The following is a 26603-nucleotide window of genomic DNA, read 5'->3' on the forward strand; positions in this document are numbered from 1 at the left end:
CTCTCTCTCTCTCTCAAACATAAATAAATGTTAAAAAAATTAACGAGTTCTATTTTCAATTCAAATTTTAAATTAAAAAAGATGAGATAAAATCAAACATAAAAGAAAACATGAGGTAGGTATGAGCAGTAATTTATTAAATAGGAAACAAAGACACTATAGAAAAGGTCAGCAAACCAAAATATTTTTTTTTTTAATATTTCTTTTTGAGAGAGAGAGAAAGAGAGAGAGAGAGCGGGCACATGGGAGCACACAAGCGGGGGAGGGGCAGAGAGAGAGAGGGAGACACAGAATCTGAAGCAGGCTCCAGGCTCCAAGCTCTCAGCACAGAGCCCAACGTGGGGCTGAAACTTGTGAACCAAGAGATCATGACCTAAGCAGAAGTCAGAGGCTTAACCAACTGAGCCACCGAGGTACCCCCCCAAAGTGAACTCAGCCAGAAAGTGTGGGGGCAGGTCTCCCAACAGAGCAAGTGTGACCCTAAGCACTGAATTCTTTACCAGGTAACACTTCTAAGACTCCTTTTTCCATTTTACTAAAGTGTAAAATAAAGCCAGGGCCACACGAGTGGCTGTTGGTTAAGCATCCAGACTCTTGATTTCGGCTCAGGTCATGACCTCATGGTTCACGGGATTGAACCCCACATAGGGCTCTGCACTGACAGTGTGGAACCTGCTTGGCATTCTCCCTTCCTCTCCCCCCATCTGTCATGTGCTCTCTCTCTCTCTTAAAATAAATAAATAACATTAAAAAATAAATACAAGCCAGGGAATTAAATGACTTGACTTGAGCCAAAGTGCCATGTTTCTTTTATTTACTTATTTATTTTAATGTTGGTTAGTACAACATTTAAAAGTACACATGTGCCTTGCATTATATTTTATTGGACAGTTTTATATTTAGGAAATAAATTCAATCTGAAAGTGAAAAGAGTCAAATAGGAGATGGAGGTTCTAGCCAAGAGAGAAGTAAATTTTCTTATGTAGATACTATAATTTCCTAGGTATTAAGAAAAACATTGTTCTAATAATGCTCTTGTAATATTTTTAGGAGGGGGACTGGTAACTTACTCCATTTTAATCCTTTTAGATCAAGGATATTTTCTAAGATTAGAGTAGAATGTCCTCTTTGAGGATTTTTACAATCTTTTTCTATTACTCTGATCTTGATGTCTGGCTTTTGTGACAACTTCAATTTATACCCTTTGGTAGGCTGAATGATGCCGTCCCCACAAAAGTGTTGACATCCTAATCTCCAGAACCCCGGACTGTGTCAGTTCATTTGCAAAAAGGACTTGCAGATGTGACTGATTAAATTAAGGCTCTTGAAGTGGGCAGTTTATTCTAGATAATTTTGGATGGGCTCAAATATAACCACATGAGTCTCATAAGAAAGAATTAAGAGGGTCAGAGCCAGAGAAAGATTTGAAGATGTTATGTTTCTGGCTTTGTAGAGGCATAAGCTAAAGAATGAAGGCGGCCCCTAAAACTGGACAAGGAAGAAAGGAAATGGATTCCCCCTTGATTCTCTGGAGGGACTGTGGCCTTGCCAAAACCATGATTTCCATCTAGTGAAGCCCATCTTGGATTTCTGACTCTTGGAAATGTAGGATAATAAAGTTATGTTGTTTAAGCCATTAAGTCTGCAGTGATTTGTTCCAGCAGCTGTAGGAAAACGATATACCCACAAATTTTAGACTACTCTGTTCAGCCTCATCCTTATTCTCCCAGCTAATTGTTATGTCCTAGTCATGCCAAGAAACCATTCTACTTACTCCCATCATTACTACAATTTGCTCCCATAATTTACCTTGCTTCCTAAGACAATGCCTGACTCTTATCCATTTTCAATTTTACTTCATGTACTTTTCTACCCTTTCATTATGGCTAAAAACCCAGCTCCACAATTCCCTGGAGAGGTAAATTCCCTGGAGCACAACTTGATTCTCTAATGAATACCTTACCTTTTAATTATTTTAGTTTTTAAAAGCTGTTTAGTGTTCAAATGATATCAATTAGAGAGGTAATTTCTGAATGAGAATGTGCCTGCATTCAAATTCATTCAGCATTTGAAGTTACATAGTAATTACTAACCGGAAATTATTAAATTAATTATTTGCTTTCTCTATACTTCATATATATTTATAGATTACTTTGATTTTTTCCAAGTATTTAATAGATACATGTATGTCAGAAATTAATATTTAAAGAGTAATTTTTTGCATTTGTATATTGTTTGCAGGTTAAAGCAATTTTTTCTTCAATGTTACATTTTTATGTAAGATTTATAAGTTTGCCAGGGAACAAATGAATATATTTATTATATCATTTAGCCTTATGGGTTCTTATATTTATATTTTTTATACACATTAGAAATAGGAAATAGCTCTACCATTTAGGATGTTGACTCATAAATTGATTATTTCTTTGCAGTAAAATAATGTACTTTTCAATTTACAAACAGCACACACCTAAAGTTTTAAAACTCTAAAATCATTTCATACAGAGACAGTTACTGCTTCCTTTTGATAATCATTTTCTAAACAATATATTTCTAGTCTTGCAAATACTTATTCTTTCAAAACATAGGTCACTACTCTCAGGAATGAATTCTAAGGTAGAAATTACTTTAATCATTATTCCCAGTAAGTTTGGAAATTATAATGCTATATTCTTGGTTTATTATTGCTTCCACATATTTTTCTATATATATTAATTTGTTTAGCTACTAAAAGTATCAAATTCTTTTAATTTAGTAGTCCTAATTATACTGTTTAGTAGAATTCTCACTTTGAGAAAATTATTTTTGATCTACAGATAATTCTTTTTTTATTTAAATTTTTTTCACTGTTTATTTATTTTTGAGAGACCCAGCGTGAATAGGGAAGGGGCAGAGAGAGAGGGAGACACAAAATTCAAAGCAGGCTCCAGGCTCTGAGCTGTCAGCACAGAGCCCAACGCAGGGCTCAAACCCATGAACCGTGAGATCATGACCTGGGCCGAAGTCAGACACCCAACCAACTGAGCCACCCAGGCATCCTGATCTACAGATAATTCTAAAAAGAAAATATTTATAATATCCAAGTCCAGTGTTTGAGTTGCCTTATTGATGTCTTATGAATGACAAAAAAAAAAAAAAAAAAAAAAAAAGAGAGAGAGAGAGAGAGTTAAATCAAGCAACAAAGTACTAACCAACTGTGGGACAAGTAGGCTTTCACCATTCAAGTAAGGTTATTTTCATAACTCAGGCAGTAAGATAATTCCTTTTCATCTGGCAAGCATTACTTCTTTATTATTATTATTATTACTGTTATTATTTATCATGGCTCACTAGTAGTTAAGTTTGTTTAAGCTAAGTGAATTTGTTTAAACTAAATCTAAACTTTTAATCTCCATCTGATGTATGATGGAGTGGTTTTGTCTACAGCATTAGGAGACCCTATATAATTCTAAACTTAATCCTGGTGCCCCCCCCCCCAAAAAATATTCTTCTTTTAAGTCATGGCATAATAATTAGGAGAGGCTACGACAGTCTGCTGGATATATGTTTACTTTTAATTTAATTCTGATTTCCAGAACAGTTAATCATTGTATATAGCAAGGTCATCTTTGTTAATTCAATTGCATACATACATGAAGACATCCCTATAGAAGATTCCAGGTAATGCTTTTCCATGCAACTCAATCAGTCTTTATTGATGGCAGTAAACACTTTATCCAGATTGTATTTTGTAACAAACCATCAGTTACTGCACCGTGTTTATAAATTCTGTGATGCACATCAAAGGACACTTAAAGACTAATGAAGAGTTAGGCATTTTAAGAAACCAAAGCTGAAGCAATACTATTTAGCACTTAAAAGCCATTTTTCATTTTCAAATTACTTTTGCATGAATACTAATTAATCCTACAAGTACCATGAAGAAGGTAAGTAAAATTACAATCCTTCTTCTGGATATAAGAAAAATGAAGTAGAGGGACTAAGTTATTTTCAATTTTCTATTTATCCCTCTATAATATATCTATTTAAATATCAGTTCTCTTCAAGTAAACATAAAAACAATGAAACAACAACAAAAACCCTTTGAACTCCAATTTGGTCTATTTGAAAGATCATCTATGGGAGATTGATCCACTCCTTCTCCGTGAAACTCATCATTCTGTTTGTTCTACTTCTTGCCCATTCCAACCAATTATTCCTTTTCAATCTAGTACTCTAGAGCTTAAAACAAAACAAAACAAAACAAAACAAAACAAAACAAAACAAAACAAAACAAAACAAACTTATAGCTGTACAATGTCCTTGTTGAAGAGGTAGACAGCTAGGTTTAAAGTGATTTAGCCAAAGCCTCAGAATCAGCACTAAAGTCCAGGTGCGCACAAATCTCTGTACTGTTTTCTACCATAAAACTGTATATCACACACTAAGGATGGATGTTTACTGTTTTGCATTTCTTCTAATTTTGTCTCTTGCTCCCTTATTGATTAATACCTCACTATGCCTTTTCTACTTCTATGACTCAAGAACATACTCACTTGTGAGTAGATAGGAGTCAGGGAAAGGAGAGATCATGTACAGCTGGGTCAGTTCTCCCACATTGAGGATTATAGACAAGCATATGCTGGAGCAAGGAATAAAGGAACAGTCCCGAAGTCTGGAGCATTTGTTATTAAACTGAAAGAACACTCAAAGAGTGTAAACTTTGAGGGCATTAATTTTCATAAAGAAGGCCAACACAAGTTGTGTGGAGGATGAATAATGTGGCACTTCCTCCAACAAGGCAAGGAGGTGAAATTTTATTTTATAACTGCATGGCTTCATAAGTTTAGGCAATGGAAAGTGAGAATGATATTAATGAATTGGAAAAAAGTATAGATATAGGTGTGCTCGTGAATACAAGTTTAATTGCTAAAATCTTTCAGGCAATAATTGATTTCAGGGAAAAGCATCCACTTATAATGACTATTACGTCAATTTAACAGCATTAATGCAGCTAAAATATGACAACTTACTGCTGATTATATTCCATACGTGTTGATAACTATGCTTTCTAGTCTCTGCATGGAGCCTAAGTGAAAAATGATTATCTTATGTTTAAGGTTTATCATTAACTACAGAATAAAGGACAATCTGGTACTTTTGTTTAATCCATAATGAACCAACATTCCAAGTCACAGATTTATCTAAGTGATTAAAGTGATCAAGTTCAAAGTGAAAACTAGATAAAAATTTCATACAACACTATAGAATCTTTATTTCCTCCTCTTTTTTCCCATTAATCATGTCTGAAAGTTTCTTCTATTATAGAAAGCAGAATAACAATATGAATTTTATTAAAAACAGTTTCATTTCTTCATTATTTTTAATAAAAGAAACAGCCAGCATGCCAAGTTGGAGTACTGATAAACAATGCAATAACATATGCTTTTCTTTTACTTTTTGCATGCATGGCAAAAGGAAAAAAAAGATTTATAATTGTATACCTTACTTATTTCCAAGAACTAAGCAAGGAATTAACACACTTCGTCCTAGGATTCACTTTCACATAAAGGACATTTGGGTTTGTATTATTTAGAGTATTCCATGTTTCAATATAACAAATTAACTTCCAAATCTTAGTGTAATCCTCAATACTACAAGTTTTAGTCTGGCCTAAGTCCAATGTGGTTCAGGACAGTCTCTATTCTTGAGGTGTGTAAGCCAGCTAGAATATATAGCCGTTAAGTTCACTGCAGCAGGAAAAGAGAGATGGAGGAAATCACATTCATTGTCCAGAACTAGTCATATGGTCCTAACCCAATGACAAAGAAGGGAGTAAAACATAGAGAAACTCATGATCTCTAATGAGCTCTACTTGAACTCTGTCACAATTGAGATGTGATTATTTCCAAGAAATTAAATCCAGACCAAGCAAAAAAGTTGGCTTAATTAAATCTGGGTAGTTTTTATTTCAGGTGAGCTCAATTTTAGCCATTAGCACAAAACCAGCAATATAATTATCTGCAAAATCTACAAAAGCCTAGGAAAAAGCAACTATTACAAGATAGAAATTTTATTTTGAACAAAAGTAGAAAATACCTGGAAACAAACTCACTCTCTATCTTAATCTTGCAATTAAACCCATTAATTAAAGTCCTGTGTTATTTTGCTTTTCTCCAGTGCTTAATTGATCTCCAATAAGCTTGGCTAGAAAGGTTGGAAGACAAAGGTCAATAGACTTGAACGAAGTTTTACAAATTGTTGATACTTCATGTGGCAGTTGCTGAAAGCACTCTTTATTTGTCATGGAATGTCTAGTGCTCCACGGCTACAGATAAAGTGACCACTGTGCTATCACCACTCAAGAGTGGTCACAGGATTTTCTCTCAGGATGGCTATTTTGAATCAACCTCAAGGTATATAGTTAAAGCCAAGATGTGGAGAAGAATGGATTAGAACTAGGGGGAAAATAAGATAAAAGGCCTAGGTAGATAGATGGTGACATAGAATTATTGACCTGGATCAAGGTGAATCAGCAGTACACTTTCAGGATTTGAAATAAACAGCAGAAAAAATTTGTTCTAGAACTCTGTGGTAGTGTATGTGCATAGGTGCTGTGTGTGTGTGTGTGTGTGTGTGTGTGTGTGTGTGTGTGTGTGTTTTCATTTCCAACTATGTCAAGTATAAGTATGCATGAACATCTGAGTAGAGATTGTTCTAGTGGGAAAAAAAGAGCTCAGGACATTTTATTTCATTGACTAAATGTCCAGAATAATTACATCAGTGCTAATTACATTGTTTAATAGTAGCAGTTGTGCTGCAACTTTAATCTTTCCTGTAAATAAAAACTACCTTTCCCCCCAAAGAATTGACTGTTAGATGAATTTCATTATGGTAGTCAAGGATTAACCACCTGTCATATTTTTATTATAGAAATATTTTGGGTTGTAATTATCTGTGATGTTTCATACACTAGTATGAAAAGTGCAAGAATCTCAAGGGAAGTGCTCTGATTTACTTGGTTGCTGCTGAATGAGGTTCATGAAACATTTTATTTTGCAGGGTTGATGGAAGGCATGATCATGCAATGGTGCTAGAAAGAAAAGAAAATCCTAGAGGCATGCATTTTAAAGACGTTACAGGCTATGAATTTGAGGTTGATCTTGGTACACCAGATTAAGAACAAAAACCTTAAAATGTTATTGATTCTGAAGGCATCCTTTCACCTTTCCCTGTGCTCTCAGCAACAGGAGCTCTTGCACGTACATCCTAGATTCCATACCTATCTCACTCTAATGAGGCATTTATTTTATTTTATTTTTTGCCTGTACCCCAAATCCTTTCCTTCTGCCTTTAGATACACATGGAATGGCGGGTGGTGGTGGTGGTGGTGGTATAATCTTGAGTAAATGGATTAGGCCCTCATGAAGGCTTCGTTAAATACCACTATTTCCAGCCTATATACTCTATCCTAACTCATTCCAGACTGCACTGATCTAAATTGCAACCACAGAATATTTCACCTGTTGTTGACTTTCTTGTTCCACTCTGCACTCAACCTTTTCTCTCCTCCCTCCCTCCCTCCCCTCCCCCATCATCTGTCTATAGTCATGTATTATGTATACATTTTTATATGCTTTTTAAAAATGTTTCCTTATTTGAGAGAGAGAGAGAGAGAGAGAGAGAGAGGGAGAGACAGAGACAGAGAGACTGAGAGAGATACAGAGAGAATCCCAAGCAAGTTTTGCACTGTGAGCGTGAGCACGTCATGGGGCTCAATCTCATGAACTGTGAGTTCGTGATCTGAGCCGAAATCAAGATTTAAATGTTTGACTGAGCCACCCAGGTGCGTCTATATGCTTTCAAAGTTGAGTTGACATAGTGCATATTTCTTTTCATTCTTCCATCCATCCATCCATCCATCCATCCATCCATCCATCCATCCAATAAATGTTTACCAAATGCTTAAATAAGGATGGCCAAACTGGGTTGAATTCCAGCAGGCCATTTCTCACTTAATCCACCAAGTTATAAAATTCAGTCACTAACTATGAAAACCTAGAGAATCACTTTGGTCAGTACTACAGGAGATCAAGCACTGATAGCACACCTGATAACCAAAATGGAAAGCCCATTTATTAATTTACAATGAAAAATTACTCTCACATGGCCTAGAATACCATATCTCCCTAATAAATACATAAGAGGTCTGTATAATCAGGTAGGCAGAACTCCACAAAAAAATATATCATACACAGACTGATACATGACCAGATATAGTCAGAACTAGAGAAGCTACATTTCACAGTAGGGTTGTGGTATTGCTTCTGGGACTCCAGTGACTGTCATTTAGCCTATTCTTATCATTCTCCTTGTTAGGGCATCCTCGTCATTGTGACCAGAGAAGGTTAACATTCAGTGGTTATGATTTTTCTCTTCATGATACTTGACAGGGTCACTACCAACCCTTAACTACTTGACTCTTCTTCTATGTCACTTTGAGATACACTGTCACATTCTTTCTTTACAGTGTTGGTTCTCAACTAGGAAGATTTTTGCCTTCCAGGAGATATTTGACAATGTCTAGAGACATTTTTGGTTGTGACAACTCAGGGAGTGCAGCTGACATCTAGAAGGCAGGAGCCAGGGATGTTGCTAAATATCCTACAATGTATAGGGTAGTGCCCATAACAAAAGAATTATTCACCCAAAATACCAATAGTGTCAGGGTTGAGAAACCATGCTCTCGCAATGTTATTATGATCAATCTGCTTATAGTATGGTTTTGTTTTCCTGGGAGCTATTCTGAATCCTAAAAGGGACTCTGGCAATCCTGTTTTCACCCGCTAAGTATCAATATGAAGTTTAACTAGCAACAAGGCAATGTTATTTTCCATTTTCAAGTACTTGATGACAACTCACTGTGTACTCATAAGTACTAACAATAACTGCTACTAGATTCATCTTCCTAAAATACAAGTCTGTCCCCTTGGGGAAACTGGGGGGCTGAGTCAGTTAAACATCCAACTTCAGCTCAGGTTGTGCTCTCACGTTTTGTGGGTTTAAGCCCCACATCAGGCTCTGTGCTGACAGCTTGGAGCCTGGAGCCTGCTTCAGATTGTGTCTCCCTCTCTCTCTGCCCTTCCCCCACTTGCGCATGCTCGTGCGCTCGCTCTCTCTCTCTCTCTCTCTCTCTCTCAAAAATAAATAAACATTAAAAAATTAAAAAAAAAAATCAAAACAAGTCTGTCCCCTTACCATCCCTAGTAAGGACTGTTGTAATAATTGTGAAATTAATCAATCATTAACTTTTGCAAAGCACTGTTGTGAACATCTTAATTTATTTAATTTTCTCAATATTTCTATGAGGTAATTACTAGTTTCTCCCCATTTACGAATGATGAAAGTATGTCACAGAGAGACTACCTAGTTTATTAAGGTCACTTAGTTAGAAAATGCTACAGCTGGGATTTAAATCCAAGTACCTTACTGTGCTCTGTTATAGGACCATATATGGTCTAGATGGGCTTTAATATGCTACAACAGTGGAAAGAATAAAGCTGAAACTCTTCTAATCAGCTTCATAGCACTCTAAATCTTCACCTTCTCTACTTCTCTTGACTTCCCTCCCAATACCTTGAAATATAGAAACCACCTCTACTTTTCTTGTGCACATTACCAGCACTGGGGGTTTGCTCAAAAGGTCTTCTCAACTGGAATGCCCTTCTGGCTCTTGCCACCTGTTCAAATCTCACTTGGTTTCCAAAGGTGTGTTAATAATAAGGCTTGCATTTTCCTGAAGGCCTGCCTGCCTGGCTGCTATAGTTCATAGTAATCTGACTTTTACAGTGCTTACTATTTTGAAGAAAAAGAGGCCTTTAAAATTTGGCCTCTATTCTGTGATAGATATAAGAGACAACAATAAATATAAAATAATATGAGACAGATAGAATAAAACAGATAAATATATTTGAGGATAGATCCAAACTAGGTTAAAAATTTATGTTCTATTTTTTATCACCTATATGTGAACTTGGACTGAACTTCAATTTTCTATCTGTAACATGTATATAATACGCCCCTGCACAGTTCTTATGTACGTCCTATTATTTTCCTGATGTAAGGGCCTTTATGTCTTATATATATCATGTATACATCTGATCCATTGTTCCCAGTCTAAGGGCTTTGATGAGAGATTCCAAAGGATCTAGATTTATTCTAGGATAAAAAATGTACACTTCTAACTAGTAAATATGACTAAGTTTACCATCACAGGGCAATAAAAAAAAACAACTTTAGTTTTTCAGGGATTGCCATGATATTTGGTATTCTTTCTTTCCTTCTTATTCCTGCTTTCTTTTCTTCTTATTCTTCTCCCCACTCATAAGAAATCCAGAGTATGAATATATAAGGGCAGATGAGAACAGAGTTCCCAAAACTGGATTCATATTGCTCAGTTGAGACCATCCTTGGTCTATTTTCCATCAAATGCAACAATCTAGTCATTATTGTTAAACAAAGATGAATTAACTTAGGTTTTCTAATTAATTATTTCCCAAAGTCTCGAATCTGGCTATATGCCTTAACTGTAACACAAGGTCATTATTTTCCTTAGTTACTTTTGTACATTATGTGTACTTATCTATAAAATGAGAAAAATGATATTTGTTTTCCTATATTTGAACTTGTGGTAAGGATTAATCCCTAGAGAAGAGGACTCATGTTTTCATCAGTCCATATTTTCAGCACTGAACTAGTCATATGCACATAGTAGCTCTCAATGTTAGTTAAACTGAATTAAAATAAGTTACAACATATAAAAGTTTATAAACTTATAATCTCTTCAAATTTAACACATTATTACCTATGTTAATGACACTTTGAATTAACAGTCATGCTTTTTACAACTAATGAATTTGAAATATAACTTTTTATGATTATACATGTATTCAGAAGGAAAATAACATTTAACCTACAGAATAAATGAAATTAAATTTTTATATTTGTATCAGGGAACCAGATGTCTTTTTTTTTTAAAACTAATGTTAGGTCAATATATTGTCTTAAATACAAGTTCTCCAAATGTACTTCTTTTTTCCTTGTATGTACATTTTTTATGTGTTTTATTCTACCAAAAGACTCCTTAATGAATTTTGAAGTAAAGAAATGATGTTGGGACCTACAAAAAGCTACCAATGTTGACCTCCGATCAAAGATGTTGTGCCACATAGTGCAGGAAGCATCTTCTTTCAAAACATAATTAATTTTCTGTAGTGCTTCAAATAAAATATTCAACTCCTCACTTTTAATTAAGATTCCTTTTCTTGCTCCCAGTTTGAATTATGTTCTGAAAGCAATTTTTGTCAATTGCTTTTTCATGTGAGAAATATAATTATGAACTAAATTTTGTTAGTGTCATATTCATACTTTTTAATAATAAAGTTGTGAATAAAAAATGAACAAAGACTCATACACACATTTAAAATGTCTCATTCTATAAGTACAGTAGAACAGTTCTAGAATACACTGGTAATGCATAAGTATCTTGGTTTTCTAAAGAACAACTACATCTCTCTGGCAGTTTTTATATAATCAGAATACTCTGAATCAATCATTAGGAGCTTGAGTATAAGTAGAAAAGTAAATCTTTGCTTTAGAAAGGTACTGTAAATCTTTTTACTAATGTCTAATAACAATGATTTATATTGTTAGTATTTGACTATAGATTCATGAAAAAGGAATTTAAAACTTAGAGCCATCTTTAAAAAGTAATGAATTTAAGACATGGATACTACATGCCTCTTGGGTTATGGAAAAGAAAGATGCTTAAAGGTGACTTTTTTCTTTCACACCAAAGTCTTGGAGATACAGTGTTTTCTGTAGGAGGGTCTCCGTGTCCATTCTCTAGATTCTAAAGTGTTATGAGTAATTCTTAGTGATTGAGGCCATGGTTGCAATTTCTCTATTCTGGCTTCATGAACCATAGCTGCAGGCCTCAGAGGTAGCAGTTACCCTCAGCGGGCAGTTCTGTATTGCTTATTATTCCTGAGGATTTATTCTACAGCCCTCTTCTGTAATTTTCCAGCAAATTTTTAAACAGCTAATTTCCTAAATTTCTTCCTCCTTGCATGGTTTTGTTTCCTGCCAAACCCCAAATGACACATTATGTACTGTTTTGTTTTATGGAATAGAAAAACAACAACAACCAAATTATTTGACACCGAAAGCAATAAGAAGAGATGAGATCTTGACAGAAGTTAAGCTTGCCTGCCTACTCATTGGCTCTTTAACGACTGAAGTTTTTGATGGATACTAGATATCACTGTGCATATGAATCTGGATCCCTTCAGTCAGAATTGGGGCATTTTCCCAGAAGCCAAGGAGGATCTGTGAGCATATGTGCGCATCTCAATCCCGTATGTTCCTGGTGAAGGGATCAAAAAAGTTGTGCCACATTGTATCACCATGGAACTATGCTCAGAGAGCTAGTCAGAGGATTTGGGAACTGAGAAGCTGTCACTGTACTGGGTTACAAGTGACATCTCAGTCAGTGGAGCACCAGTTACACTGAGATGGCAAAGCAGTGCTTCCTTTCAGTAGAAAAAGGACCATTTTTTCCCATTAAAATGTTATGAATTCTAGAGCAAATAACACAGTTGTCTATGTTTTGGTTACTTCCACATAGGAACAGAGGAGGGCATGCCACTGTTGAATAATAACAATCAGCTACTGACCTGGGTCTTTCCAGAGCCTTTGTAGGAATAATACCAATGGGGCTCCTGCATGGCAGTTGTGGGAATAAATGTGTGATTTAAAGGTCTTATATAATTCATTATCTATTTTCATGGGTTTTTTTTTTCTGCTTTTATGGAAACATTAGGTAAAAAATACAGACACACATCTAAGCAGTTTCCTATGTTTTACGGCCTACCAAAATTTGTTCAGAACTATAGGGGTGGGGCGCCTGGGTGGTTCAGTTGGTTAGGCATCCGACTTCAGGTCATGATCTTATGGTCTGTGGGTTCAAGCCCCATGTTGGGCTCTGTGCTGTCAGCTGAGAGCCTGGAGCCTGCTTCAGATTCTGTGTGTGGGTGTGTGTCTCTCTCTCTCTGCTCCTCCCCCACTCACGCTCTGTCTCTGTCTCTCAAAAAATGAATAAACATTAAAAAAAAAAAAACTATAGGGGAAATCAGAGCTATAGTGACCAAGGAAGTGACATCGTACATCTGATAAATGGGCTTTGACATCAGACAGATCCAGATACTGGAATTCCTCATCACTGACTCAGCAGCTATGGTCTGGGGAGGAACTCTTAACCTCTCTAAGCCTAAATTTCCTGGTTTGGAAAATGGGAACCACAACACATTTCTAATAGGATTGCGAAACACAAGGGCATTATTATAGTCCTTACATGTAGATGGTTGTTAAATGTTAATTAATTCCCCTCCCCCACCCTAACTCCAACCACCACCTTCACACTGGTTTGCAAAAGAAATACTTTTATAAAATGCCAAAGTGAGGAACTGGGAACTTTTGTAAATACCTGTTTATAGAGGTTTTTGTAGTTAGAATTTTAGATTTAGATTAGAATTCAGAGTAAAGTTTAGAAATTAAAGAAAGCTTTTATATAATGTAGAGTTATTTGCATATTTTATCTCTCTTCCTATGATAAGGCTAACGGTTTTAGTTATTGGAATAATATATTTATCGATTTTTTTTCTCCCCTTAGGTATCTAAATATTCCAATATTTCTGGCAATAACATTCTAAAGAAAAGACAGTTTGATATTTAATTGATTAATGGCCAGCCTCCTGTCAAGATGAATTGACTTGAAGCTAACCAATCAACAGACCTTAACTTGAAAACCTTCATGATAATTACATATATATATATATATATATATATATATATATATATATATTATTTTTTTTACCATAGGAATTTCTGTCCCTATCTTCTTGGCAAAAACGTGTGTTTTCTATCAATGGAACTCCATTCATACTCAGTAGATACCTTGCAGTTCTTTGCTTTTCCTCTTTTTCTATCCCGGGAGCATCTCGGAACCTCTTTGAATGCACCTTTATGGTGCTTATAACTCCCCAGAACTTCTACTAGAGAGTTCTTCTCATGTAGGGTGTGGGCTGGGAGTCAGATCCACCTGGGATAGAATTTCTGTTCCTCCACTGAGTTAGTGCATAGTGTCTGGCCTGTTACTTAATGTCAGAGCTTTGCTTTTCCCATATGTCTGCAAAGGTGGGGTAACACATTAGAGGGATACTGTGAGGATTCAATTAGATAGTGTAAAAAAAACATTTCTTGCACATATGAAGTATTCAGCAAATGATGGCTGCAATTTAATGAACTGTTCTGGTTGATATTCATGAAGTCCAATACCTAGGACTGGTCTTGCCTGGGCACTCATCAACCATTCCCCCACTGGGAATGCTAAGATGAATCGCATTCAGGATATGTAATCTCAGCTTTCCTGCAAATATTTAGGCCCTTTACTGATCTGCAGAGTTGTTCATCAGTGTCAGACGATTAAAAACAGGAGACAAGAAATCAGAATTCCTACCCAAAATGGGAGAGAACAGATATACATAGCTTTACACTGGGTTCCCCAATTCAGTCTTTTCTTTGAAGGACAAGTTGAGAAGTTATCATTTATGCAGACAAGTGGGTTGTGTGGAGCAGTAGGTAAAAGTCTATCTTCATTCTGACAGAGCTTCTGCAGATACTTGCTGAGTTTGTGTGCATAAAAAGTAATATCCCTGAAAGTTAGCATTTCAGTAAGAAAGCGTGCAACAGAAACTGGGAAACTAACTGAAAACTGACCCTATACTAAACATCTGACATGCCTACCAAAGATAGGGTTTATGGGTACTTTTTAATTGAATCGACTATCAATCCTACCTCACTTTTACCTTTTAATTATCGTGAGTGAGAAACCCTACTGACTCTCCTAAATTTCTCATCTGTTCTGTAAAGACTGCACTCAGCACTGCTTTAACCTCCCATTAGTTAGAGCTATTTGAGCATCCACCCAGCGCCATTCACTTGCATAAGACATTTATTAAAGTTCAACATTGGGAGATACTATATTTCATGTGTAAATATCTTATCGTAAAAATTGCAATCACATTTTCACAACAATACACCTCATGCTTCAGAAGTCTTTATGTCACATCTCAACTCATTACACATTCCAAAGGAGGAGAGCAATTTTAAAAGCTTTGTATTTCTCATTATGCTTATTTACCCATCACTTACTAAAACTGGACCATATTTCAGAGTTTCATGAATAGTGAAGGCAGATTTCAAGGAACATCAGACTTATGATGGCATCCTTAACTTGACATTCATAGAAAAATCTGAAAGTACACGCATGGCTGGTTTTATCCAGAACTGCACTTAATTTAAACCCAGCTTTTTATTTTTCCCTGAAGTGTCTGCTGTATTTGATATATCTTCAGTTTCCATAAGCTGTTTACACCTGCTCAATATCAAGGGCATTCCATACTCAGAATAATTTAAGCCAATTTGATGAACTGATTTGAATAACAACAATATAAAAAAAAGTAAGCCAGCAGAATCAGAAAACCACAGCATTTTAAAGTAGAAAGAGTCACATTAGAGTTATTTCTTTCATTCCCTACCCACCCAAAAGGTAAGGCTTTTGCCAAGGTCCTATAGTTAGTTAGCGGCAGAGCCTAGACTAGAACCAATTGCTCTTAATTCTTAGATGAGTGCTCTTTCCATAGCACCATGTTGTGAAATAAGGAAAAACCAAGGTTATCACTACTCACCAAGCTGTAGCAATGCTGAGCTGAAAACTGTGAATAACTCTGACTAGTGCACTGGACATTAGAATATCAGTAACCACAATTAGTATTCCTTTCTTGTTCTTTTGGACAGATGTATCTGAATCAGAAATTGAGGGTTCTAGTACAAATTTACAGCCTTAAAGTCCCACAAGAACACAAATATCCTTGCCATCTGCCTACAGCTTTTCCTTCAGCCTATGTACTAGTCAGCAGACTTTGGAAACCTGAGTAGGTCTGAACCTGACAGAGTCTTAATTCTTTCTATTCAAAAAGTGCAGCGGCATGCGATGAGATATGTTGACCTCTTTATATCCAACTGGGTTACAATTTTGAAGTCTGCAGGGAGCAGGTTCTGGAAGATGAGCTGTTTTCCACTGACTGTGATTACTGGCTTTTCTGGAGGTGGAAAAAAGGCTTCAAGCACTCATATCCAATTCTTCCCCGGGCCAGCTGCTGGAGCCACTGAAACCCAAGAGCGTGCATACCATCTGCCTACTCCATCCGTGGTCTACAAACCCAGGTTTCCTGTGAAGAGTCACCCTCTTATAAAAAAGAAAGAAAGAAATACAAACCAAAAAGAGAAAAACCAAGAGGAAAGATTGGCTCACAGCCACACACAAAAAAGCTGATCAAGTCAGGGCAAAGAGGATTTTATATGGTTTGGAAGATCAGTAAGGCTGTTCACTGTTGGTATTTGTTGCTTTTTTGTACCAGATATGTTCCTTTATTCAAAAACTAGTGTCCTGTGGTGTCAAATGGGTAAATCAATACAATCACTTCTAATGTCCCTTGACTTTCCTTTTAAGTAAAATTTTGAAGCCATTTCTCTCCTGGAGAGTACTCTGTCAACCAACGCAATGAATGTTACTATCTGACTGGGAAAGATACATTCATTTTGTTCAATGTGAAAAAGAAAAAGAAAAATGTATTGTACTTTCATGTATATGACATGAAACTAGATCTTACTATTTTCAGTGATAAGGAGCAGAGAGTTAACCTAATAAAGCTTTCTGTAAAGTAATAACACATTTTTAACAAACGTACCACTCAGGCATACATCTGAATGAGTAAATGAGTAGAATCCTTTCAAGTATTTGTACTGCTCAGAAGCTTTTGAAATTTTTTCTTTTGAGCTAGCTTTCCAGGGCAGTTTATAAATCTCTCAAGATACTTAGTTTCATTTGTTTATAGATTTCCTTCTTCTTTGGTCCACGATGCTGATAACCATAGCTATTCTCTAATAACCCTATTCTTGATACTTAGCACCAAATATAATTAGGCTGTTTAAAAAAATAAAATGCATTTTCAAAGAACAAAAATCCGGCAACTTGATTCTGAAATAATTGCAAAAGAACATGATTCATACACTAAAAGCAACATTAAAAGGAGCTTCTAAATTGGTGATTCTTAATTTGAAGTAATAAGGCTAAGGTTGAAACAGATATATAATCTACATTGGTTGCAATATGTTGGCTTAAAATTTAGTTGGATCTGATATCTCTAGTTCTATGCCTGCATAATACCTGTAATTCAACCTACTATTGTAGTCCATGAGTCTACACTGCTTAAAGATATTTGGAGTCCTTAATTATGTTCTTGATCACTTCAACTCACAGAATTTCAAGTCATTGGAATTTTTGTTTTCTTTTTTTAGTAATATAACAGTGACACAGGTTGATGTCATCATCCCTTATTAGCACATGCTTAGAACTACACCTTCATGATGAAAATTACAAATAACTAGAAAGATTAATACATGCCCACAAAAACATACTGCCTTGTTGAATATTAAAAAAATATCATATAAACTTTAAAAGTACTGATGTGTGCTTAAGAATTAAAATCATATTCCCCCATGCAGTATACTAGAAAGTTCTGCCCTAATTTCAGACTTTTTTAAAATTTCAGACTTTTTAATACATATGTAATCACCAGCTTCTCTTCTATAGTTCTCTCTGACTATAGTCTAATATAATTAGGGGAAAGGGATATTGATCCCTTTGCATAGCTACACCTTTTGGTGTGTTGGTAACTGCTTTTCTTAAAGGGAAAACAATTCCATAACTTTTAAAGAGCCCATTTCTATTTGCTTCTCCATGAAATATAATTTAACATAACAGAAAAATTTTTAAAATATATATTAGTAATCTTACAATTTTATTCTTGATATTGCTTCTTTTTAACATGACTTAGTTTGAACTAACTTGGTGCTTAAATATGTAGAAACATCATCGTGAGTTACACCCCAATCAGCTCTTCCATAAAAGTAACTTTTTTCATATCTTAAAACTATGTTTTTCATTTTATTCACTTTTTATGGAATAGTTTTAGACATTTGGTTTTATTGATTTTTGTCTTTTACTTGGTATACGCTGGTATTTCTTTTGGCTTCAAATATATTTAAAACATTTCCTAATAAGACCATCTCACCAAATGACAAAGTATGAACTTGAGAGAGAAGTTTAATTTTAACTACCTTCCATTTCATTTTGAAACTTTAAAAATTGGTGATTGAAGTTCTCCTTCATGGCAACTGGTATAATGGGGAAAAAAGTATCTGGAATTCATATCTGTGCTCATAAATGCCTTGAAAATTAATTTGTGTCTCTAATAAATACTGGATAGAGAAGACCAGCATTTCATCAATAAATGAAAATGGTTATATCTTTTTTCCTCATGGTTAGGAAGCATAGTCAATTTAACCATGGTTGATTAGACTGAAGAGTTAACTATATGCAATCTTTATGCACAGTAGAATACTACAACAAAAATAAACTCCATTTTTAAGTGTTTAAACACTTGAAAATTAATCCAATGTTTTTCTGTATTAATTCCATTAAACTCCCTCATATATGTTTGAACCTATATTATCCAAAGAACAAGCCATGCTGCCTTAACTTTGCACATTTACCATGATACAATTAAATAATCTTGCTAATCTCTAAATAGATGCTACTAACTTAGTGCTTCTGAAATTGTCCTTTGTATACTATTAAAGTAACTGAAATCCCATTTGATGTATGTTCTGAACTTTTCCAAGTCCTTTATGTGTATACATTTTTCCTGGTTAGTCTTTATCACATTCCAAATTACAACAGTTTTGTCTCATGATTATTTACTAATGTCTCCTGAAGTTCCCTTACATAAAAATCCTATCTAGCCTGAAATCTAATGGTAGAAAGATTCATCTACAGTATTTAGTTTTTAAAAATCAACTTTCATTTTAGGACACCAGGATCCTCTTAAGACTTTTACCCCCCATAAATCATACAACTAGCGATGAAAAGACACATATTTAGGTACAAATTGAGGTCTTTAATATGCAAATCATGTGACGGCTTATGTTTTAGAGAAAATATCAAGAGTTAGTTCCTAAGGATCTTTTCTCCCCGATTCAATTTCAAAGAAGGATGAACTGATCTCATGGGAGCTTCTGTGTGCATTCACAGAAGTGTGTATGCTCATGTTCATTATATGCCCAACAATCCTGTCTCTGTGACCAAGCTCTGCCTTTCAAGACTAGAGACACAGCTTCAAAAAATATATTTTTGAAAAATCAGGCCCTGAGATACGGTTCTGGACAAATGAAAAGCCTAAATGCAGTCAACTTTGTTTATGGGGCAGGGAACAGACTGATGAGATTTTATATTATTTACAGTTAAGGTCCAAAAAGGGCTAGACTAACCACCTCCCTCCCTCACTTAGCTTGGAAATCAACCAGAAGATGGGCCCAGATTCCTTTCCAGAGAGGGGTACAGGAGCCAAGTTGGCCACAACTGAATTTGGCTGGGTATATGGGGGTTTGTGAGGGGAGGGTGTCTCTGGAGCTCTCACCCCAGAATCTTCTTATTCACTAGACACCAAGGAAATCCAGTGCCAAGACTGTTCCTTTCCTCCTAGTCATAGTTACTGGCGGTGGAGTAAGCAGAATTATTCAGTTGGGTCTTGCCTTATAAAAATAGTTAAGCCACCCTCACATAGTTACAATGGACTACAATTTGTTTTTTCATGGAGTTATCCAGGACCTATTCTTGGAGCCATTTATCGACCACACAAGAGGCATACGTATTAATGTATGCATTTGTAAGAGCAGTGACGTACTCTTCAGTAACATCTATTCCTTTTATGGTGCTGGGTATATGAAAACCAATGAGAATTTTTTTACCAAAGAAAATATGTAACAAACATCACTCCATAGTCAAGACCAGTAGATATGCTGGACACACATGTAAGATTCCAAACAAAGCCAGGACTTTTTACATGACTGACACATTTTTGCTGCATATTCTCTGAATATGTCTGAACATTTTATTAAAAGATATACTGAGTGAAGATGGTAGATTGTGTAGGTCCAGTACATCAGTATAAAAGTAATTAGAGATGATATAAGTCAGACTCATCACTATCTTAGATGTCTTTTTCACTTTTATGCCAAGTTAAGAGCATCCTTAATGAATGGTATTACTCCAACTGGCTATTAGGAGTAGTGGCTACAAATTCAAAGAATAATTGTTTGATTACAATATTCAGATTCATTTCTAATCATCTCCTTTATAAGAGCTATTCAAGGACTTCTAATTGAATTTATGACCTTGTACTGAAATCACATCATGAAACTCTTTATGTTTACTCATATAAGCCTAGTCATTTTACCCTTATATTTATTTTTCCTTCATAGTATTTCTTTTGTACTCTAAAGAGAGATGACTTATTTAAGAAGTTAATTAACTAATGCAAAATTTATCCCTATTATCTACATATTTAATTAAGACTTCTTATTTATGTCATCGCCTTAGCAAGGACTACAAGTATTCCTGAATGTCAGCCTCTTATCTGTTTCTCTCAGCTTTTAAACATAATAAAGTGCCCAGATTCTTTATTCAGTATTTCAGATCTCCTTTCTTTCATGTCACAAAAGATAAATGCACATGGCTGCACTGACAACATCACAGCTTTGAAAATGCGTCCACCCGTTACCTTATAAATAGTTCAGTCACTTACTTTAATCCATCTTCCTCTGGCCATCACTCTAATGTCAAACTTACAAGTTTAAGAATGCACTTTTCTCAACTTCTAGTTTCAAAGCAAGAGCCCAAAAGTCTATTCACTTCACTAACACAAACTGACAGGGGTAGCATTTGGACTGACAAGATGTCAATCAGTAAGCATTCTCATTTAAGAATATGTGATAGTAGTGCCCTGGCATTTTTGTTTTGATGGCATTTGGTGTTAACAATGGCAAAAGTCTACCCCTCCTAAGATGTGCGTAGGTAAAAAGGGTTGGGTGCTGAATTATCCATTTCGCTTCTCTGTGTGTTTTCAACAGTTCAGTATAATCATCCATGACCTATGCCTTTTGCATAGTTCTGGTAGTTCAAGACACCCCCTATATATGTGTGTGTGTATATATATATATATATATATATATATATATATATATATATTTAACATTTATATATATATATTTAAACATTTATATATATATAATATATATAAACATTTAAACATTTATATATATAATATATATAATAATATATATATATATAAAATAAACATTTATATATATAATATATATAAACATTTAAACATTTATATATATATAATATATATAATAATATATATATATAGCCAAGTTTTCCTGTCTTTAATGTCAATTTTCCAGAGCCCATAGCTTTGAGTTTATTAAAATTCAGAGCAGTGCTAAAACAAAAGAAATACACACAACACCACAGAGTTTTTGGAGAGATTGGGAAGTCTCTGAGGATCATGGGACTTGAAGGAAATGGATTTTGATATCTACCTAGGATCTAGGACCTGGCTTGAAAAGTCCTTGAATTGTGCTACAGTTAATACAAGATTCTTAAATAAGCTGACAGGTACTAAAAAGTTGATGTGTGAATTTTATCATTTGACTGGGTCCTCTCTTTTGAAATAGCACCTGCTCATAATCAGAGATTGTTGTTCTGTGGATTTCTATAGGTTGCATATGAGACATTTGTACCCAACACTCAACATTATCACTTTCTAAGAGTTACAGACATTTAGCTTTACTTTTCAATGCATGAGTTTCTTTTCACTTGTGAGGATCCCCTGCTGCAAACCAGATATGAGGTTGGGAGTTACTGGGTAGATTCTACTTACAAAATAGCTGTTTCAGCTAATAAATTTAATTTGCATTCTCTTGTTTCACAGTGTGGAGTTCTACCCCAATCATGATTCATTCTAAATCATCAACATCCTGCACTAGAGTTCATATTTATCAAAACTAATTTAAGAAGTAAGACAGGCTTTGTAGCTTGACAACTGCAAGTTTCATCTGGCTACAACATCATCATAAACCACACAATGGTAGTTAAATTTTTTTCACTTAAAAATTCCATATCTCAAAAAAATCCGTATCTCAAATCAATTTTGTCCCAAAGTCCACCATAAAAAATTAGTACAATTTAACTTTTTTTTTAAATAATAGACATATAGGTGAACACTTATCTTTTAACATAGAAAGACAATAATGTTGTCTGTTGTACTCACACGGCACTGTGCGGAGGTAGAGGTTGTCACGAATGATTTGCTGAAGTTCGTGATCCACAGAACCCTTCTGAAATCGTAAGTTGAGGTAGTGACGAAGATCCTTATCAACAATTCCTCCTAGAATGATAAAGTTTCTTAATGAAGGATGCTGGAAAATAAGTTTTAAGTATGTAATTTGATTCTGTCTTAAATATACTCATGAACCCATTTAAACATTTATCTGCATAATAATAAAAGATAAGATTTACTGAGATAATTGTCAGGTCTGTGCTCAGCATTTTACAAGGCATTCTTTAAATTATTTTTCATTTAGAATGAAGTCTGTATTATGTCAAAAGTTATGTGTTACTCCTGAACTAATGTCACAGTATATCTCATAGCACTGCTGACAAAAAAGACACCCACCCACTACCTCCATTGTCCCTTTCCTCCTAGGCTCTGACAGGCACCATTCTACTTTCCATCTCCATGAATGTGACTGCTCTAGGTATATGATATAAGTGGAGCCATATAATATTTTCTCTTTAGTGACTGTCTTATTTCACTTAGTATGTCTTCAAGGTTTGAGAAGATTTTTAAGTTATTCAAAGTTACTATGGATTTAGATACAGTGATTTGAAAAGTTAAAAGAATAAAACCTACACAAATATTAATGTTTCATTCCATTTATTTAATAAATCAAAATAATTTTTTAAAGTGTGTCTGTATGAGTTAATGTTATTTTAATTATTTTTTAAGTTTATTTATTTAATTTGAGAGATAGAGAAAGAGAGAGAGAGAGAGACAGCATGTACAGGAGGGGCAGAGAGAGAGAGGATCCCAAGTAGGCTCCTCACCAGCACTGCTGAGCCTGGTATGGGACTTGATCTCATGAACTGTGAGATCATGACCTGAGCCAAAACCAAGAGCCGGACACATAACTGACTGAGCTACCCAGGTGCCCCTTCAAGTAATTTTCTATGTGCAGCTCTTTTTAACCTGGGACAAGGTTTGAAAAATTTTAGGTAATTTTTCTTTTATTATTATAATTGTTTTATTATTATTATTATTATTATTATTATTATTATTCCAGAAATAATTTTAAGCCTATTTGCTATTATAATGTAATGAAAAATAAACTGAGCCCTAGGCAAGAAAAGGTACTCTGTGGATCTACCAAAGACTAATTTCATATTTAAAGATAATTACGCAAAATTATGAAGATTTACCCAAGGCCCTTCTTATTCTATTTAAAAGAATAAATTATAAATCAAGATACCTATAAAAATATAAATAATCCTTCCTGAAATGGTTATCTTTTCAAGCATATTAGATAATTGAACCAGGACAAAAAATTAAAGATAGAATAGGAAATCTGTAAGAGTCACATAAATCATATTCTCTTCGTCTTTTTGAATCCCCAAATTACAATTCATCAATCTATTTGTACCACCATGACCATGTAAAATAGCATTATGCAGGTGTGCATATATGCAACACAAACACCTTTTATGCAAACAGTAGTTAATGTATTTGCAAACTACATATCACAACATTTCTGAAGTTTCTGAATCCATTGTTTCAGTTGCTGCCTATCCTATTGGCACAGCCTCAGTAAGACGCCATAAGAAATAATATTTTTAACCGAATTGACTATCAAATTTTTTCCTCTCCAAACACTGTTTCTCATATATTTGAGCAAATAATTGCAATCTAGTTTTTTCCACCCAATATAATATGATATCATAAAACAAATGATATCCAAGGCAAACATATTGCTTATTGAGTGCACATAAACACTACATCCAGAATGCTTGTACATCTAATTTTCCAAATTCAAAACAATTTCTTTGGTCAAAGAAGCAAAGCAGTCAAATATGAGAGTCACTTAAAACTAACACTTATCTACGATTGCCTATTATGTATACCTCAAAACGTCCTGCATTTCCATGGGTCTTGGACTTCCTGACATCCCTCTGAAGTAGTTAATTATTAGAGAGCCTGAAATGCTGTTTTTCTCCCTCAGTCTTTTCTGGTCAACAGATCATGCCTACCCTTGCCGCTAATTCATTACAGCCACAGAGCCAGCATCATGCCTGCCTGTTTTCAGCTGTCATTTCCACAGAGTTCGAAGTACACAGGTCCTTCAACAACTGAACTCCGGCTTTCTTCTCTTTTTCTTTCTGTCGAATATGTGGGACATTCCAAGTGATGAGATGTTTTCTAGCAGCTGGAGAAAATGCTAACTATAGAACAACAGATGCAGTCTGTCCACTAAAGTGAGCTAGAATCACTCACCTAATGTTACATGGATAAGCTCACATTTTGTAGTCCAAGATGATTCTTTTCACTGAAACAAATTATCAGTTTAAACCATTTTTCTACTACAAATATGCTACATTCACCCTCTCAAAAATTAACTTCTGTAAGAAAACAACAGCAAAAAGCTGTCTATTCATTCAGTGACTTTTCCCCCCATGGAAGGATCTGCTGAAGCTTCTGAGAATTAATATAAAATTTCTTCCATTAATTAAAATGAAAGACATAAATGATGACAATTATTTTGGAAGGACTTCTCTTGCCTCATATTTCACAAATACTTTATTGTTCTTCATAATTTTTCACCACATCTTTCAAGTAAAAAAAATTTATTTATCCTTATTATGGGAACTTCTGCTACTTGCCTACCCAGTATTCTTTCCTTTGTTCTTTTTCTTTTCTTTTTTCTTCTTTTTAATTAAGAATACTGACTTAGTTTCAGGCCCAAATATGCTCAGCTTTAGGACGTGGATCACAGTGGTCTGAAATAGTCATACGACCTAGTTCCTCACTTTCCTGGCTGCCCTTTCAACTTCCAGAAGCTGTGTTCTGGCCATTGAGAACTAACATAGAAGGAGAGTATTTCTTTATTAACTGAACTAGACCAGCTCTCTGAGATGAAGCAGCCATAAAGGGATATGACATGCATAAGGGAAAAATCCAACATGCTAAGGATACTGGAGTAGAATAGAAGTTAGAAACAACCTAGACCCCTGATGGCTTCAATGAGCAGCTAAAATAATATAGGCAACTACATAGCATATATTTTTAAAGCTATTACGGTTTTATGTTATTTGCAAGTTTACATGATCCCAACTGATACATGTGTAGGTATAGAACTATTTTATATATATGTATATATGTGTAGAGAGCGCGCACACACACACACACACACACACACACACACACACACACACACTTAAGGGCACATGTTCCCTTAATTAGCAAGTTAAATTAGAGAAGAATTAAGCAACAGGAGTGGGCAATAGCTGAGCTGAAAAATAGCTCTTGGGTCTCAAGATTACCTGATTTCAGGTATCTAAGTTCACATTTTAAAAAATTATGCATGGTAAGTGTTCAGTAAATGTTACCTATTATTAAAACAAATGAATAATCTGCTACATTATTTGCCATAGTTATAACTTTTGGTCGTATTGTTATTTTTTTCCATGGAGTTTCTGTTCTGTCATTTGTTAGTGATACCTAGATTTGCTGCCTTAGAAGATGCCTACATCAATCATTCTGTTAAGCAGAGCACTGCCACCGCCAATGCCTTAGCCATTATATTCTTTGAAAAGCTCAGTAGCTCTTTATTATATTTAAAAATTTTTGAAATACTTCATTTAACTGTGATTTTTCCCATTTATTTTACAAAATAAAACAAGTTAGAAGATATAATACGTTTTCAAATCACATATTTGTTAGTAAGAGATCTGGGAAGGATTTGAAGCTGATGATTCTGCTAAAGAACATGTACTTAAGTTTCTTAACCTATAGTCTGGAAACCAAACTTCTTTTTTAATTTTTTTTAATATTTATTTATTTTTGAAGGAGAGAGAGAAAGAATGTGAGCAGGGGAAGGGCAGAGAGAGAGGGAGACACAAAATCAGAAGCAGGCTCCAGATTCCGAACTGTCTGCACAGAGCCTGATGCAGGGCTCAAACTCATGGACAGTGAGATCATGACCTGAGCTGAAGTCAAACGCTCAACCGACTGAGCGATCCAGGCACCGCTGAAGACCAAAAATCTTAGTTCAAAGCAGTCAAGTCCTTTCTCAACATGACCTCAAACAAGCTTTTCAGCCTGACATCAAAGGTTAACTTTTGAAGAACCCTTAAGACAGAACATGATTCAAACTCTTCATTTGTATTGCAAATGAAGAAAGTGGAGCTCTCACAAATCATCTGACACTGGGCTTGGAGCAAAGATGAAATGGGGACTAGGGAAAGCATCAGGAAGAAACTCCCATGG

At 35.0% G+C, this 26603-nt stretch overlaps 1 protein-coding gene across 5 annotated transcripts in view; it reads right to left on the reverse strand.

The window, feature by feature from the left end:
* Positions 1 to 26603, reverse strand: part of MAGI2 (membrane associated guanylate kinase, WW and PDZ domain containing 2) — a 1340829-nt gene that overhangs the window by 933319 nt on the left and 380907 nt on the right. For all 5 annotated transcript variants that reach the window (XM_078442525.2, XM_078442526.2, XM_078442524.2 and 2 more), the window contains exon 2: positions 22335 to 22451. In XM_078442525.2, the coding sequence (XP_078298651.1) occupies positions 22335 to 22451 (117 nt within the window). The remainder of the gene's footprint in view (positions 1 to 22334; positions 22452 to 26603) is intronic.

The sequence above is a fragment of the Panthera onca genome, chromosome A2 (assembly GCF_046562875.1).
Source record: "Panthera onca isolate mPanOnc1 chromosome A2, mPanOnc1 haplotype 2, whole genome shotgun sequence".
In the NCBI taxonomy this organism is placed as follows: domain Eukaryota; kingdom Metazoa; phylum Chordata; class Mammalia; order Carnivora; family Felidae; genus Panthera; species Panthera onca.